The sequence below is a fragment of the Zootoca vivipara genome, chromosome 2 (assembly GCF_963506605.1).
Source record: "Zootoca vivipara chromosome 2, rZooViv1.1, whole genome shotgun sequence".
Taxonomy (NCBI): Eukaryota; Metazoa; Chordata; class Lepidosauria; order Squamata; family Lacertidae; genus Zootoca; species Zootoca vivipara.
Window position 1 is genome coordinate 25,732 of NC_083277.1, and position 19,366 is coordinate 45,097.

General features: G+C 39.9%; 2 protein-coding genes across 2 annotated transcripts; both read left to right on the plus strand.

Moving 5' to 3' along the window:
- Positions 1–4,936: 4,936 nt before the first annotated feature.
- LOC132591773 (olfactory receptor 13H1-like) lies at positions 4,937–5,872 on the plus strand. The gene has a single exon (XM_060272196.1). The coding sequence runs from the start codon at positions 4,937–4,939 to the stop codon at positions 5,870–5,872; it is 936 nt and encodes a 311-aa protein (XP_060128179.1).
- A 6,546-nt stretch (positions 5,873–12,418) lies between these two features.
- Positions 12,419–13,219, plus strand: LOC118078046 (olfactory receptor 13H1-like). The gene has a single exon (XM_035101771.2). The coding sequence runs from the start codon at positions 12,419–12,421 to the stop codon at positions 13,217–13,219; it is 801 nt and encodes a 266-aa protein (XP_034957662.2).
- The last annotated feature ends 6,147 nt before the right edge of the window (positions 13,220–19,366 follow it).

Consider the following 19,366-nt stretch of genomic DNA (forward strand, 5'->3'; position numbering starts at 1 on the left):
CTGGAGACGGAGTTGTTAGAGCCAAAGACAAAGAATCTTTCCAGAATGTATGGTTTATTGTTGCAGTGGCACTTGAAAGATGAGCAGACAAAAAAGTTATGATAGATTGGGCAAAGGATGTGGGACATAATATTATGATGGAGGATTGGGAAAGGTTATGGAAGAAGAACATGAAATTCACGGCATGTACGGTTTTAAGAGAAAATATGATGAAAATGTTGTATAGATGGTATTTAACGCCAGTAAAATTTGCTAAGATTTACCATAATCAAGACACTAAGTGTTGGAAATGTAAAAAGGTGGAAGGAACATTCTATCACATGTGGTGGACCTGCCCATTAGTTAAGGATTTCTGGGGAAAGATTTTTAATGAATTAAAAAAGGTGTTGAAAAACACGTTTATTAAGAAACCAGAATCCTTTCTATTGGGCATGGTAGGAAAAAAATTACCTATGAAAGATGTGAATCTGTTTTTATATGCCACAACTGCAGCCAGAATATTGTTAGCAAAGTATTGGAAGACACAGTGGAGGAATGGCAAATGAAGATGTTGGACTATATGGAACTTGCTGATCTGACCGGAAGACTACGCGACCGGGAAGAGGGGAAGACGGAAGAGAAATGGAAGAAATTTAGAATTTATTATAAAAAATATTGTAGAATTGATGTATGAAGAGATATATAAGCAATTAAGTATGTTGCAGGTTAGGAATTAAGGGAGAGCTATTCAAAAATAGGTTAGAATTTTATAATGGATAGTAAAGTGAAAGAAAAGATGTGGTAATCGTAATTAAGGATAGATAATATGAATAGAGCCTGCGAAGAATGATATGCAATGAACCGTTAGAAAGGGGACTCGAGGAAGTTCACTATTGAAATGAGCAAAATGGACTATTAAGTTAGATTTATTTTTATTTATTTTTAATTTTTATTTTAAACACTTTTTTCTGTTTGTTAATGTGGATGTTTGAATATGGTATGTTATATAGGTGTCATTGTTTTTTTCTTTTTCTTTTAAAAAATCTTAATAAAAATATATATTTTTTTTTTTAAAAAAGGAAGGTCAGGAGAACCCCCAGAACAGCAGGTGAAGGGGGGGGGGAGAGAGAGATTGTTCCAACTGACAAAACGTGATGCTTACACTGATGGAAAGATCATAATAATGCAACACTGAAATATTTCCTCCCATTAATTCTTTCAGTCTATCGTTGATATTTTAGGGCTGCAAATTTAAGAAGCTATTGAGCCAAAGGTTTGGTAGTTTTTTCATTTAAAAAAATCTGCTATAGCAATTACCAAATCCAAGGGTTCAGGAGTTCGGAACTTGAGTAAATTTCTGCAACACAATGTGCACTTTTAAGAACCCTTGAGAAAAGTCATATTATCCTTTTCAGTTTATGGTTGATATTTTGGTGTTGCAAATTCTTAGAAGTTGCTTCTAGCTTCTGCTCTTCTTAATTATATCCATGGGATGTGGTCCCTCTGGAATCCCATAAGCAGTTCTGAATTTCCAACATGAGATCATGCATTTAAAAATGTTTGGGGATAATATAAATACTTTGGCAATACCATAAAAATGTAAACCTTAGTTGGTTCCCATGAAACTATGTTTTCTTCTTACTCAGATGAAGATTCTTTAACACTGGTGAGTCATCTATAGATTTTAATTTCAATAAATAGGACTAAATAGAAGGGAATTCTTGTTAAAACAGATATTTGCTGAACATACACATTTTGCTGAACATTCACAGTGGATGTGCTTTGAGAGGTAAGTGTGATAAAAAGTTTTGAAGATGTGTATGACACAGTTTCTAGTAAACAGATAGTTGTATATGGTATTTCAATACACTTAGATATATTTTATATGGTTGCTTCATCTCCCCAAATTTTATTTCCCCCATTCCATGCACTGTGATGCAAACATGGTGTTAGACCCTTATTTATTTCAGATTATTATTATTATTATTATTATTATTATTATTATTATTTACTGCACTTTCTGTCTCTTGTCTTTTGTGAAACACCTTCAGGGTGTCAAAGTCAAAGAGCAGGAGAAAAATCTCCTAAGTAAATACTATAAATAAATGGTTTTTTTTGCTCATTGTGAGTAAAGCTAGCAAGTGTGAAAGGAGTGGGGGAGCTTTGGTTTGAAGACAGATCTGAACAATATGTGAACCATTAAGTCAAATACAGCCCAACAGCCGGCTTAGGTTTCCAAAAATTGGCAAATCTGCAATATGTTCTTTGCTAAGTAGCTTGTGGTGTGAAGGTAATAAAATCCATTCTATGAAAACAATATGTGGGTTCTCTCAGGTGGGTTGGTTTTGTGTGGTGTGGGACATAGGGCTGATGTCCCCTAATCCAAACTCTGTATCGGATCCAGTAATTAATATATTATTTGTGACTTCCTCTTATTTCAGTGAAGGAGGTAAGCACATGACTAACTCTCTCCAACTAATAAAAATATCATCAATGTAACGTAGGTACTCTCTCTCCAACTAAAATCATCAGGTGCTAAAAGTATTGTCTTGAGTTGTCCTTCTGACCCTGACAGAGATGTTCTCTCTGTGTTCCAGCTGCCCCATTAATTTCTATGAAACTAATGAGTCCATGCACAAAGGATATGTGTGTGTGTGTGTGTGTGTGTGTGCGTGTACACACACACACACACACACACACACACACCCCTGCCCTGAACTGAATGGAGCAGTAGCTGTGATGCAGTGGCTGCTGCACATTTGAAATCCTGCCATCGTCCTATATCTGCAGATTTTCAACCATTCTTAAAATGCAACTAGGATTATTTATTTTGTAAAATACAGAGCCATTTTGAGGAGATCAGATTTAAGAGGGTTTTAAAAAAAAGTCTGCTGAGCTGAGGGACACAAGACTGATATTGGCACAGCAATTTGACAGGGGTTGTAACACTGTCACACTTACAGGATTCTTCCCCAACCTGGTGCTCTCTAAATGTTGCAGGACTCCAGTGAAGAATATTTAATATATAGATATTCTCTCAAATTTGTGTGTTTGTAATGTGTGTTTGTGGTGTGTGTGTGTGTGTTTGTGATATGTGTGTGAGAGGGGGGGACGAGGGAGAGAGTGTTAAAACTATTCAGAGAGGGCTGTACGCCCATGACTATCTCTATCTCATAGAAATCACCAGCTCTTAAAGGTGCTTTACTATGGCTGGATTTTGCAAATTGGCAGTAGCATTTCAGGGGGTTGTTCTTCCTCTATCGACTTGTGCAGCTCCTGTACCAAGCTAAGCTCACTGCATCTCTAAGTACCAAGGGTTTGTTATCAGCTAAACTCACACTAGAGTCAACGAGGGTCTATCATTCAGAACACTACTGTTCAGACCCCACCACTGACCACAGTCAAGAACCAGATTTCTTAAAATCAAAAGCTGACAGAACTACCACACTTACTGGCACATTCCACCACTTGGCGTTGTCTTGGTGTTGAACTCCAATTGCCTTCATCCCTGAAATGTAAGTGGTGGTTGAAGTCCAATATGTGGAAAGCTCTAGTCTGAGAAAGACAAGTTTATAAGCTCATAATATAATATAGATTAGGGTTGCCATATTTCAAACAGAAAAGTTGTTGAGTGGTTCACTAAAAAAAGTTTAGTTTTGCCCAAATTTGTTGAGCTTAAAATGCAATTTTTGAGATATTTTCATGGGAATTAGACAAAAATGACACTGTCGACATGGGCTACCATATGTCCGGATTTACCAGGACTTTTTTGGCTGATTTTTGCCCAGACACTGCTGATGACTGCAGTATTCTAGATACGTCCAGGAAGTTTCAGACATTTGACAACCCTAATATAGATTGACAATAAAGCATGAAATCTGACCTGGAGCTATGTTTAAAATGATCACAAGGACCAAACTATAGTGATCCTTCCTTTTGAAAGAACAGCAAAATGACCCTCTCAATGTTTTAAGCAGTAAGAAGGTCAGCCATTTGTTATCTACCGTAGTTTGGAGTGTTTGTTTGTCTGTCTGCTTGCTTGTTTGTTTTTGGACAGATAAATCTGAAAAGTGTTTAGAAATAAAACTGTAAATATTAGTGATATATAAAACACAGAATAAAATCTCTTCCAGTCCATATGCCATGAGTGAGTGATTACCCATATGGCTGTACAGACATCTGCCCCAGCCAGCTTGGCCAAAGTCAGGGATGATGCGAGTTGTAATCCAGAAACACCTGGAGGGCACCAGGTCCCCAGGTCTCACCTTAAGAAAACCTTAATACCCCCCCCCCCCAAAAAAAGGTTAAATCTTATATTATTCTTGGCTTTCATTACAACATGAATTAAATGAGGCTTTGGGCGAGGTGGAGTGAGTTTGCTTGCAAATTATTTCACCCTTTATGGCTTGACTGGTGGCGAATGTATGGTTGTAGCCCCCCAATGTATGTTGTGACCTGGGGATCTATGCTTGTTTGGCATTAATGGATGCAGACACAATATCCAATACTCAGTAGAATGGAGGGAAAGTGTTATCTTCCTCAAAGATTTAGTAGGGAACACACATACTTTTTTCACCACTGTTCCTGCATAGTGCAAAGCAGTAAAATGCACCCTCCAAAGGCAAATGAAGAAAGTAATAGGCTTTAGGGGGGGAAATGTCCTCCATGCTTTCCTAATTACACAGAGCCAATTGAATTTCTTAATCTCCTATCAAATGTTAGTCAGTTTGCAGTACAACCTGATGCATGTTAATGTGTCACCTAAATTAGATTGATCAACAAAAGCCTTACGTTTTGCCTTTCATTAATGGCCGGGACTTAGTCATGATGTCTACACATGAACTTTTAATTTGTTTTCCATTTATAACATTTCACAACAGACTGAGGAAATAACTAGAAGGGCTGGAATGTCCTACATGAGGTCGAATGATATTTGATATCACTTTTTATAGGTAACATGGAAGAATGGGGCAACACAACTGAAGTGACTGAGTTCGTTCTAATAGGCCTCTCCAGAAACCCCAAAGTGCGTGCTGTTTTGTTTTTTCTCTTCTTGCTGATGTACCTGGTTGCTGTTGCTGGGAATGGACTTATTGTGGTGCTCATTGTGATGGATTCGCACCTCCACACACCCATGTATTTCTTCCTCAGCAACCTCTCCCTCATTGATGTCTGCTATGTCACCACCTCCGTCCCACAGATGCTGGCCCACTGCTTCACAGACAGGCCCACAATCCCCAAGGGAAGATGCTTTGCACAAATGAGCATTGCTATGTATATGGCAGTGACCGAGGGCCTTTTGCTAGCAATGATGGCGTATGACCGTTTTGTGGCAATATGCTACCCTCTACGTTATAGCTTAATCATGAGCCAAAAGGTGTGTATCTCTCTGGCAGTCAGCCTGTGGTCTAGCTCTTTCCTCCTGACCCTTGTTCCCTTTTTCAGTATGCAGGCACGCTTGTGTGGGCCCAATGTGGTGAATCATTTCAAATGTGAGCTCCAGGCAGTGTTGAAATTGGCCTGCTCTAATACTCAAGCCAGTGGAGTCAGCATGATGATAACCAGTGTCTTCGGTCTGCTGTTCCCCTTCTCCTTTGTTTTGGTGACCTATGGTCGCATTGGTGTTGCTGTTCTGCGTATCCGCTCATCACAAGGGCGTAGTAAGGCCGTGTCAACCTGTGGTTCTCATCTGGCTGTGGTGGGAATTTTCTATGGCACAATGTTGGCCATGTACCTCAGGCCTCAAGCCAAGACATTCACCGACAAGGAAAAGGTAGTGGCTGTGTTTTATGGGGTCGTCACTCCCATGCTCAATCCCATGATCTACAGCTTGAGGAACAGGGATGTGAAAGGAGCCCTGTGGAGAGCAACTGGAAGGAAAGTGGAGGAATAAAGCACTTCAGAAATTAAATTCTATATTGATAGATATTTTATCAGCAGGAATACCTAAAATGTTTTGTTATTCTGCAAATGGGTAGAGTTCAAAGTAGTGCTAAGGAGATGATTCCATCAGTGTAAGAATTTCTGCTTTTCTGAAGAGAATCAATTTCCACTCCCCCCCTCGATGTGCTTCTCTGGTGGTTCTCTGGACCCCACAGACCAGATTGGGGGGAGGAGACCCATTTCCACTAGCATGAGTCATGCTGGCTACCACAAGCACGACTATTTAATTGAATCTAGTCCAATATTTTTATTGCTGCTGGTGGTTATGGTGGCAATATAGCTTCTCAAAGTGAGGAAAGGAAAATATTTAGCTGCACCCCAAGCAGTTTAAAATCTAATTATAGGCATGGGCTGGGGGAACCTGTAGTCCTCCAGGTGTTTTTGGACTCCAACTATCATCCAGTGCATAAAATGATGTAATATAGAAGAGGGAGAAAAATTGCTGCTCCAGAGAAGCGGACACGGAGCAATGGATTCAAACTACAAGAAAGAAGATTCCACCTAAACATTAGGAAGAACTTCCTGACAGTAAGAAGCTGTTCGGCAGTGGAATTTGCTGCCAAGGAGTGTGGTGGAGTCTCCTTCTTTGGAGGTCTTTAAGCAGAGGCTTGACAGGCATATGTCAAGAATGCTTTGATGGTGTTTCCTGCTTGGCAGGGGGTTGGACTGGATGGCCCTTGTGGTCTCTTCCATCTCTATGATTCTAGGATTCTATCAGTCCCAGCTAGCATTGCCAGTGTGATCAAGGAAGATGGGAGCTGTATTCCAGCAACATCAGGAGGCCCACAGGTTCCCCATCTTTGCTTCAGACAGTACTTGAGTAAAAGTGTAAAAGAGGGACAATAGAGGACAGGGAAAGGCAAGTATATTTGTGGTTTCTTCTCTGCAGATTTCTTGAAATCCTCTTTCCAAAAACTGTATGCTCTCAGAAGCAGTTTTATTTTTTCAATTGCAACTAGTAATTGTTTCCTAGTTTGTCTTCAGAAATTCTGCATTAAAACATACTTTTTAGGCCAGCTAACCAAATGTTAAAAATTTAAATCAGCATGTTGTAATATCATTTAAACTTGAGTGGTACATGATGTGCATAAAATGTTCTTTGTAAGATTAAATCATATTAAACATCTTTCACAGTAAGCAAAGTCCAACTCTTCTGTTTACCATGTGAAATATCTACCACACAACCCTCAGCAGTACATTTTGGGTACCATTTTCAGTCATCAAATAAATCCTTTACATACTCAGAGTACAAACAATTTGCAAATAGTCTATGTATTAAATAAATTTATTAAATATAAATATCTTCCTCTCCATGTCTTAGAATTATTATTTTACCTTTAGCTGTGAACTAGCAAAGCAAACTGTTTTTAATATTTGGTTGGAAACCCAGCCAGATGGGCGGGGTATAAATAATAAATTACAATTATTATTATTATTATTATTATCATTATCATTATCATTATTATTGCTGTGGGGCTAAAAGAGTACCAGTTGATTATATAGAACAGGTATGCCCAACTTCAAGTAGGCTGTGACCCAGTATCAAAAACTGGCAGTGATCTACCACACTCTTCCATTGTCATTCTTCAACTTAAACATATTCTGTTTGGCTGAGCTTATATTTGGCTTCCCCAAGGCCTTAGCGGAGGACCATGTCCAGCCCTGCAAGACACCATTTTGCTTCCCACTGCAGGAAGGTGAGCCCCCTTAATTTCCTGGGGTTGGGAAGCTGCCTTATACCAAGACAGGCTGTCCTGACACAGGTTGGCAGCTTCTCTCCAGGAACTTTGGGCAGGAGAATCTTCCCAGCCCTGCCGGGGCCTTGAACCCTGCATCCTTCCTCACACAAGCACAAACCGCTCCATGATCATGCTGCTCCCCTCAAGGCAAGGTGGCTTCTCACAACCCCCACCATGCCCCCCCCAAGGTCCAATTTCTCCCTTTACCAGACAATGAGTTCCATGGGGACATGGGGGGCGGCGGTGGCTTAGTAAACGCAGCTAGACTGGAGCTGTAAAAGTGGGGAAAGTTCAGCGTCCACACAGAACTAGGAGCAGAAGGGCGAGAGGGGGGAGGGGCGAGGGGTGTCACTCACCGTCTCTCTCCAAGCGCTGCCTTCTCACAGCTCCCTCCGCAGCGCTACAGCACGTGTGGAGCCCACGTGCCTTGTCCTTGCTCCCCCCGCCTTCCTCTTCTGGGGGTGGAGTCACGTGCCTTGCACCTTTCTGGGGCCGGCAGGCTGGCAGGGCATGGAAGGAGCAGGGGAGGGGAGAAGGAAGGGTGGCGATGAGCAAGCCCGGCTAAGCGGAGCCTCGACTGGTCGTGCTGCCTGAGGGGGGGGGGGCATGATGCCGCTGAGGGTGCCCTGCCCAGCAGACAAGGGAGAGGGCAGCGGGTGGAGGCAACGGGTCGTCTCTTTCAATTCCTATGAGCCATAGTGCGATTGACAAACATCCATCCCATGATTAACCGATCAATCGACATGCCTGCTATAGCCGGTCCTTCTACTTGCTCTGCTCTGGCACCAGCTCTACTGAATTCCTCCCTCCTTCTGTCTACTGCCTCCATTCCCTGCATTTTCAAAGTGCAGCAGTGAGTTGTGAGTTCCAGTCCTTATTTATACAACAGAGTGGATTTATACAATCCACACACAAAAAGGACTTACCAGGTTTAAGTTTGCAGAACTTAAAACAGAAACACCAGGAAAATAAATCATAAGGGCAGGGAAGAACAGCCAAATGAGAAGTGAGCAGACTTAGTGACCATGGAATGCTGAGTGCTGAGGTAAAAGTTCATTAAAAAAATTCCTTCCAGCAGCACCTTAGAGACCAACTAAGTTTGTCATAGGTATGAGCTTTTGTGTGCATGCACACTTCTTCAGATACACTGAAACAGAAGTCACCAGACCCTTATGTATAGTCAGAGGGTGGGGGGGGTGATGGGAATGGGTGATGGGCTGATAGGAGTGGCAAACCTGTTGATGACTGTTAACGACTGTTAATGACTGCAATTGGTTTTGCAGGAAAAAGCAAGGACTGAGGTGCTAAAGAAAGCTTGATCATGTATAATGAGATAAGAATCCTATGTCTCTGTTCATACCAGGTCTCTCCATGGTTTTAAGCTTGATAATGAGTTGCAATTCAGGAACATCTCTTTCCAGTCTGTTTCTGAAATTTTTCTGTAATAAAACAGCTACTTTGAGATCCTATCTAGAATGCCTTGGGAGATTGAAATGTTCTCCTACTGGTTTCTCTGTCTTGTGATTCCTGATGTCAGTTTTATGTCCATTTATCCTTTGGCGTAGGGTTTGGCCTGTTTGTCCAATATCTCATTATTGATAGCTAAAAATTGGAAGACACAAGAATCACCAACGGTGGAAGAATGGCAGATGAAGATGTTGGACTTTATGGAACTTGCCGAACTGACTGGGAGACTACGTGACCAGGGAGAAGAGTCCTTGGAAGAAGATTGGAAGAAATTCAAAATTTATTTTAAAAAATATTGTAAGATTTGAGAATATGGATTATTTTTGGAAGTTGTTATAGGTTGTAGATTTAGAAGTAATGATTAATAAATAAGTAAAATTTATAGAAATGAATTTAAAGAGTATGTAAATAAATTAGATAATAGATAAGAGAGAAAAGATGTTATAATTATGAAATAGAAATTACTAATGATGATTTATAATGAAACGCAGAGAGGGGGAACTTGAGGAAGTCACCCTACAATGTCAAGAAAGGAAGGATAATTAAGAAATGCATAGTTTTGTTTTTTGTAGTAATTTTTTCGTTTCGTATGTTGTATTATGTTTTTCTTTGTTTATGTCCTGTAGTTATAAAATGAATAAAAAATTTCTGGGGGGGAAATGAGCTGGAAGAATCTCTAGAGTTTCCATTACTTATCATTTATTATTAATGCTGTGAAGCAACAGGGAATCTGCCACTCAGACTCCATAGGGACATGCAAACCATTAACTCTACCTTGGTATATGAAGAAGGATTAAGGCAACTTTAGAAAAAAAAACTTTTACTGTGGTTCAAATGGGAGGCTCTGATATAAAACTGGAATAAGAATATTATTTGGAAAAAAAGCTAAGCTGAAGCATTAGTTTGCTCTCCTTTCCTCCAGTGTCTGGTATGCTCATTTCCCTGATCTTACTAGGGGTGAGGTAGAAAACTGGCTTCAAAAGCCTGCAGAATCAAAATAAGAGTTGGTGTCTGTTACCCTTTTGAAGTTGATCCACTTTGATAACCAAGTGCATATTAGGCATCTCAACCCCACATTTCTTCAGGTGAGACTTTTTTGTTTTTATGAAAGAATAAAACAATGGGAGTAAGAGAGGGAGCCTCCTTCTCCAGGAGCTTTATTTTTTAACCATTTGGAAAGACATCTGTTAAGTCTTGGTAGAATCCCAGCATGTATCTGATGACATTCCTATGATATATTAAATAAGGAAAACTCACCACTGTCTCTTTGAAATTATCATTGGTAGAGTGTAAATTATTTTGAGGCAGGGGTTCAATAAAGATATTTTGATTCTGGTCTAGGAAACCTGACAGATCTCAAAATGCAGGTTAAATATAAATGGGCTAAATGTTCACACTCAGATACTGGATTTCTCACCACATGCTGTACAGTAATGTGTGAGGGAAATGGGTGGAGGAACCTTCAATGGCACCCACCCTGTGGAATGCCCTCCCACCAAAGGTCAAAGAGAACAACAATTACCAGACCTTTAGAAGACATTTCAAGGCAGCCGTGTTTAGGGAAGCTTTTAATGTTTGATGAATTTCTGTATTTTAATATTTTGTTGGAAGCCACCCAGAGTGGCTGGGGGAGCCCGGCCAGATGGGTGGGGTATAAATAATATAGATAGATATATAGATATAGATATCTTTATTGTCATTGTCCCCTTGCGGGAACAACGAAATTACTTGGTTGCTACATCCACTCCGATAAAGCATTCCGCATAATCCAAAATTACAAAAACCTAATTAAAAACAGTAAATGTAATACAAAATAACAAGTAAAATAAGATGACTTCAAAGTCCAGGCTTTCCAAATAATATATTATTATTATTATTATTATTATTATTATTATTATTATTATTAAATATCTGCTTCGAAGGAATACCTAAGTTTCTAACTAAGAATATAGCTTTTGAATTATGAGCCCCGATTTATCCCTTTGTGCTACAGACTAAACTGCAAATTGTTGACTTCTGCATCAGGAGAGGCGAGACCTATATTTTCCATAAGGTAGTCCGGGGGCCAGAAGTATATTTTGCTGCACAATACAACCCTTGCAAAGTGCGCCAGTGTTTCTATTAAAGTAAACATGACATAGTACTGAGAACACAATAATTTAATTAATTATGGCATTCTCACTACTTTTACCAATGATAACCTTTGGGCCATGGCTGGGTGCTATATACAGTAGCTGAAAAGGGGTGTCACATGGAAGTGAAAAGTCTACCTCATGCAAATAATTTTTGAAAGCAAATTTATTTTTGAGAACTAGTGTCACACAAGACTAAAAGCTTGAGATACAGTCCCCATCTAAATCTCAGTTCCACCATGCACTCACTAGGAAAGGCACACAATGACTTACTCAGTGGGAGAGTTGTAAGAGATGGAAACCTGCCCCTCTCCAGATGTGGGTGGGACTCCAACTCCATCATCCCTGACTGGAGCATCAGAGGTTGGAGTCCAGCAACATCTGGAAGGCCATAAGTTCCCAACACCTGAACTAAATAATGTAAGTGAAGCACTTAGAGAATCTCTGAACTGTGTTCAATTCTCATTTTCATAACAATTTATTCTATTTGTTAGTAAGAGGTAGTAGCTGAAGAAGGCTATGGCACATGCAAACAATACAGTGGTTAACAAGTTCATTTTCATGCGAATCTTGGATCACCCCAGAGTGGAGGCTGCCTTATTCTGGCTAGTTCGCATTGCCACTCTCTTTTGCAATGGTCTTATGGCTGTGGTAATTATTTCTAATTTCCACCTCCCCACCCCTCCGTAATTCTTCCTCAGCAATCTTTCCTTAATACACACTTTCTATACCACTAGAAATCCTAGCCAGTTGTTAGACTTACAGAGTCAGCCCACTGCTTTCTAGATATTTTGGACTAGCAGTCAGTATGGCAAAAGGTCACTGACCGAAGGGCAACAGGATCTGCAAGACTCCAACAGAGACTGTCCAGTTGTTTTAGCAATGACATTGCCAATTAAAAATCAGTGCACATGATTTATTACCTAGATAAATGTTCATTCGTTGATTCAAAATCTGGTTTACTCCACTCTATTTTAGCTTCAATATTTCTCACCTTTGTTCCTCACAGACTAGTTGAAGAAGGCTATGACAGATGAAAACAATACAATGGTTACAGAGTTTGTTTTGGTGGGACTTTCGAATCACCCAAGAGCTCAGATGGTCCTCTTCTGGCTGCTTCTGATAGCCTATTGTATTACTCTCTTTGGCAATGGCCTGATGGTTCTGGTCATTATTGCTGACTCACACCTCCACAACCCTATGTACCTCTTCCTCAGCAATCTCTCTTTGATAGACATCTTCTTCACCACGAACAGCATACCACCAACCCTAGCCAACTGTTTCATTGCTAGAGCTACCATTCCTGTTACAAATTGTTTGACCCAAATGTACTGTGGACTCTTCCTCGCCATGACAGAATGCTTTCTTCTGGCTGTCATGGCATATGACCGTTTTGCTGCTGTGTGTCATCCCCTTCATTACACCTTAATCATGAACAATAGGCTCTGTATCAGTTTAGTAGCCTCATCCTGGATTGTTGCTTTTTTGCTGGCTGTGGTCCCTGTATTTTTCATACCAGTAAGCTTTTGTGGCCCTAATATCATCAATCATTTTTCTTGTGAATCGCAGGCTGTCCTTAAATTGGGCTGTTCCAATGCCCGCATCAATGAGATCTTCTCAATTGCTAGAGCTATTCCAGTTCTTGTTGTTCCTTTTCTCTTCATCATGGTGACTTACATTCGCATTGGCCAGGCAGTGCTGAAAATCCGATCAGCACAAGGTCGAAGCAAAGCTTTCTCCACCTGTGGCTCCCACCTGATTGTGGTCAGTATATTCTATGGCTCAGCCATGTTCATGTATCTTCAGCCACAGGGTAGACCCACCTCTGATCGGGACAAGCTGATCTCTGTACTGTATGGGGCACTAACTCCTATGCTCAATCCCATGATTTACAGTTTGAGAAACAAGGAAGTAAAGAGAGCTGTGTGCAGAGTGATCAAGAAGAAACTGCCAAAATGAAATTAGTCATTGTGTAAGAAAATCTGTCCTTTACAACTACTCTGTCATGCTCTAATGGTGGGAAATCAACTGGTTGTGTTAATCTGGTTATTGGAAAGATTAAGCAGGCCTTCAGTGCAAAATAAGGCTCCACTTTTAGTTCCCATGTGATTTTGGTCAGTGTCTTGAATTGCTCAGTTTATTATTATTATTATTATTATTAATGTTTATACCTCACCATTTTCAAGGCAGCAGTTTATATCCTAATTGAGCTGCTCCACTTCTCCTTAGAATACAAACAGTTTTGACATATTTTATGTTTCATTATATGTGTTATACACATTATTATATGTATAATATTATGCCCACATACACTCCAGGTTTACTATATGAATAATAGATGTATTTTTGCTTATCATGTGTATTATTTTGTGCATCAGTTAGGATTACTTTTGCAAAAAGTGTATCAGCAGCTCAGCATAATAGGCATAAATAGAGGGCTTCAAGTTAGAGTTGCCATTAAATTTCACCTGCTGACAATTCCCCTCTCCCTCAAAAAAGGAAGTCTCTGCTCTGAAAAAATGCCAGAGGAATCTTGTCAGAAGAATAAAAATATTTGATAGGAATATATTGCCCTAATGGTGCAAGATTAACTGGCTACATTAGTCTAGCTATTAGGAGGATCCAACCACCACAACTTTGTTGCACAGTATTAGGGATGGAATATTCTGAAATTCTGGATATTAAGTTTATCTGTATGATTTTTTTCTGATTCCCAGCTTCCTCATTAATTGAGAAGAAGAAAGCCCCACCCCCAACGTTCTGCTAAAAATACAAACAATTCTGGCATATTTATATGCATATTTATATGTGTTCGTATGTGATATGATTATATGTATACAATCATTTATTCATAAATTGCTATCCATAAAAATTTCGGAGCAGTTTACAATTGTACATAAAATCATACAATAAAAACCGTATACAAAGTTGAAATCAGAAATCAGCTAACTATTGAAGAAATATGTATTGTATAAGAAGAAGTATATATGGAGTGTGGATAAGATATCAAGATCTACTTGAAAGGAAAACACCTTTATGGCTATCCTTTATAGAAACTAGTACACAAAAGAAATTATACATGCAGGTGAATTGGAGTAGATATAGAGACATATTTTGTTTCTCTGGGAATGTTTGCAATTTGAAAAAGTTTGAAAAAATCCAAGAAAGGGTATTGGATTGGTTGGTATTTTTAAAATGATTTATTAAAAGGTTTTATAGACCTGTCCTGACTTAAAGATGTTGTTTGAAGGAAGAGGAAAAATAGATTTTAAAAATGTATAAATTGTTATTAGAACGGGAGCTGAAAGATGAAATGGTTACATCAGTAATGATTACAATGGGCTAAGGATCTAGGACATAATATAGAAATGAATGTGTGGGAAAGGCTGTGAAAAATGGATATGAAATTTACTGCTTGCTATAGTTTAAAATAGGGACGCGGGTAGCGCTGTGGTCTAAACCACAGAGCCTAGGGCTTGCCGATCAGAAGGTTGGCAGTTCGAATCCCCACGACGTGGTGAGCTCCCATTGCTCGGTCCCTGCTCCAAGAGCCAGTGTGGTGTAGTGGTTAAGAGCGGTACTTGTAATCTGGGGAACCGGATTCGCGTCTCCGCTCCTCCACATGCAGCTGCTGGATGACCTTGGGCTAGTCCCACTTCTCTGAAGTCTCTCAGCCTCACTCACCTCACAGAGTGTTCGTTGTGGGGGAGGAAGGGAAAGGAGAATGTTAGGCGCTTTGAGACTCCTTAGGATAGTGATAAAGCGGGATATCAAATCCAAATTCTTCTTCTTCTCCTGCCCACCTAGCAGTTCGAAAGCACGAAGTGCAAGTAGATAAATAGGTACCGCTCTGGTGGGAAGGTAAATGGCGTTTCCGTGCACTGCTCTGGTTCGCCAGAAACGGCTTAGTCATGCTGGCCACATGACCCGGAAGCTGTACACTGGCTCCCTCAACCAATAAAGCAAGATGAGCACTGCAGCCCCAGAGTCGTCCGTGACTGAACCTAACAGTCAGGGGTCCCTTTACCTTTACCTTTATTGTTTAATCTCAGAAGGGTGGTGGGAATGGGTGATAGGCTGACAGGTGTGGTAAACCTGTTGACGTCTGTTGACGACTGCAATTGGTCTTACAGGAAAAGCAAGGGATGAGATGGCTGTTGTTGTTTAGTCGTTTAGTCGTGTCCGACTCTTCGTGACCCCATGGACCATAGCACGCCAGGCACTCCTGTCTTCCACTGCCTCCCACAGTTTGGTCAAACTCATGTTCGTAGCTTCTAGAACACTGTCCAGCCATCTCGTCCTCTGTCGTCCCTTTCTCCTAGTGCCCTCCATCTTTCCCAACATCACGGTCTTTTCCAAGGATTCTTCTCTTCTCATGAGGTGGCCAAAGTATTGGAGCCTCAGCTTCACGATCTGTCCTTCCAGTGAGCACTCAGGGCTGATTTCCTTCAGAATGGATAGGTTTGATCTTCTTGCAGTCCATGGGACTCTCAAGAGTCTCCTCCAGCACCATAATTCAAAAGCATCAATTCTTCGGCGATCAGCCTTCTTTATGGTCCAGCTCTCACTTCCATACATCACTACTGGGAAAACCATAGCTTTAACTATACGGACTGAGATGGCTAAAAATAGCCAATCACTCATTTCCTAAAGGCAGCCCTGTTTAGGGAAGTTTTTAATCTGTGATATTTTAATGTATTTTGGTACTTGTTGGAGGCCGCCCAGAGTGGTGGGGGAAACCCAGCCAGGTGGGAGGGGTATAAATAAAATAATAATAATAATAATAATAATAATAATAATAATAATAATAATAATAATTCCCACCACCCTTCTGAGTAATACCCCTCCCCACCCTCTGACTATACATAAGGGTCTGGTGACTTCTGTTTCAGTGTATCTGAAGAAGTGTGCATGCATACGAAAGCTCATACCAATGACAAACTTAGTTGGTCTCTAAGGTGCTACTGGAAGGAATTTTATTATTATTATTATTATTATTATTATTATTATTATTATTATTTCTCCCCCAAAAAAATATATTTATTGATTTTATAAAACTGAGGGCGGGGGGGACATATAAAACACAAAAATAAAAAAAATCACATAGAACACAAAATTACAAAATACAAAAAGAAAAACAACAACCATATTTATTATTCATGTATCCTAACATTGTTGACTTCCTCAAGTCCCTGCTTTCTGCTTTTCATTGTATATCATCCTTAGTAATTCCTATATCATACTTCAATTATCTTATTATTACCTTAACTGATTAATTTCTATATCATATTTTAATCATCTTTTTACCTTAACTAACAAAAATTCACCTCATATTAATTCTTTAACAACATTCAATTCTTATCTTACCCTTATATCTAAATCTTAATATACTAAATACCTCTACAAATCCTCCTCTACAACCTCCCTGTACTTCCAAATCTTATCTTAAAAATTTTCAATATTACAATTATTTCTTAAATAAACTTTAAATTTCTTCCAGTCTTCTTCCATTGACTCTTCCCTCTGGTCACGGAGTCTCCTGGTCAGTTCAGCCAGTTCCATAAATTCAACCATCTTCACCTGCCATTCATCCACTGTAGGTAGATCTTCACTCTTCCAATTCTTAGCTAATAAAATCCTTGCTGCTGTTGTGGCATACAGAAAAAACATAGTATCTTTTTTTGGTAGTTCCTCTCTAACAATCCCAAATAAAAAAGCTTCTGGTTTCTTGATAAAGGTGTTTTTCAACACTTTTTTCATTTCATTATTAATCTTTTCCCAGAAGTTCTTTGCTTGGGGGCAAGTCCACCACATATGGTAAAAGGTTCCTTCTCCACTCTTACATTTCCAACCATCATGCTTATGATAAATCTTTGCTAATTTTACCGGTGTAAGGTACCATCTATACATCATTTTCATCATATTTTCTCTTAAAGCATTACACGCAGTAAACTTTATATTCTTCCTCCACAACCTTTTCCAATCCTCCATCATAATATTGTGCCCTACATCATTTGCCCAGTCAATCATAACAGATTTCGTTTGTTCATCCTTAACCATTCTTTCATCCAGTAAAAGGCTGCTGCCTCAGAAGATATCTTTAAATCTGGCAGGTTTTTATTTTATTTTTTGCTGGAAGTGTAAACAAGTAGATGGGTCTTTTTTTCATAAGTGGTTTTTTCATAAGTGGTAGACTTGTAAGAAAGCGGGGCTATATTGGGATATGATATATGATGCAATAAAAAAGATGCTCAAGGTGATTATACACCCCCCCCCCAAAAAAAACCCCAACAACTCTGAACAACAATCTCTTAGGGATTATAGGGACAGAAGTTCCAAAGAAGATGATTAAGCTATTTATGTATGTAACAACATCCAGCTACAGTCTCTATGCACAAAAATGAAGGAAGAAGTTCTCCCCAAAGAAGAATGCATAAGGAAAGAGAAGAACTATGTGGACCTGGCAAAGCTGATAGCAAAAACAAGCACCTACTGAGGATTGTTTTGAGGAATAATGGAACCCTTTTTTGTAATATTTAAAGAAATATTATAGTATGATGAATTTGCAAGCGGGATTTGAACTATAAACAACAGAAGGAGTTAGAGATTATTATATGCAGAGAGAGAGAGAGAGAGAGAGAGAGAGAGAGAGAGAGAGAGAGAGAAAAGACAGGGTGCAGCAAGGGGGAGAAATTGAAAACCCTGTGGAAAACGGGAGGGGAAGTCAAATAAAACTGAAGAAAAAACTATTGTGTTTTGGATTGTATAGGGTTTTTTTTTATTATTTAACAAAATATTATGAATCATGGAATGCCAAATGATAATACAGGAGCATAAATGTAACAGTGCAGGGAGTTGTAATCATGACAGCTCATGGCAAGCAAAATCTTTACAGGGTTGTTGTGAGGATTAAAGGAAGAGGGGGAGCAGGGCCGGCTCTAGGTAGAGTCCCGGTGGCGCGGGGCGCCAGGCCGCTGGGCCGGTAGGCAGGGCGCTGTGTGGTGAAGCCGGGCGGAAGCCATGCTGCGCCCTGTGAGGGCGGGGGCGCCGGAGCGATCTCCGCCCCTCAGAGCCAGGGCGCGCGACCTGCTCGAGACTGCCCTGAGGAGGAGAACCATGTGTGCCACTTCAAGCTCCTTAGGGAAAAAAGGTGGGATGCTGCTCTCTTTTGTTCTTCTAGGTACCAGTACTTATTTTTAGTCTATAAGGATATTAGGATGCAGTGCATCAGTGATTCTGATCCAAAGTGGAGAAATCCCTAGAGTGAAGCAATAGCAAATTTGCTGCTCACTCACCAAAGGGACCTCTATCACCGTAGAGGTAATGGCTCGAGAGGGACTGAGACTGCTTTAGAAGACAGAACCTCTGCTGTGTGATATTCCTATATATGCAAGCTCAGCAGTGGTACAGATGGAAGACTCTAATATAAAAAATGGAAAGATATGGAAGAACAATATTCGTTAATTGAGGTAACACATTTATTTGCTATCTTCTTCTCCAGTGTTCATTATATTAATTTCTTTTATCTTATTGGGGACAGATGACTGATTTCAAAAACACTTTTAAATTAGATCCATGTCGATACTCAAGTCCATAACGGACAGCTCAACCCCATGTTACTTCCATGTAAGTCTTTTTCTTTTATGAAAAAACAAAAACCACGAGAATAGAGTGAGGTCCTCCTACACTGGGAGCTTTAAACAGGGGGAGAAAACATTTGTCAAGTTTTGGTAAATCCCAGTTTTCATCTTATGGCATTGCTAGGATATCTTAGCCAAGAGGGACTCACCACTGCCTCTCTGAAATTACCATTGCTAGGCTGGCAAGTATTTTGAGGCAGGAGGTTCATTTTTTTTATTCTGGTCTTTAAATCCTACAGATCTCAAAATGCAAGTTTAACATGAATGGGATTAAAGATCAGATCCAGATTCTCCACCACATGCTGAATGACATGGTAGTGTGAGAGATAATAGGGTGGGGGCAAAAGCCTTTGTTTATAAACTTTGAAGGAATACCTGTTTCCAACTACAGCTTTTGAATTAAGAGCCCTGATTATTTCCTCTGTGTAATAGGCTAAACGGCAGTCTGCAGATGGCCAACTTCTGC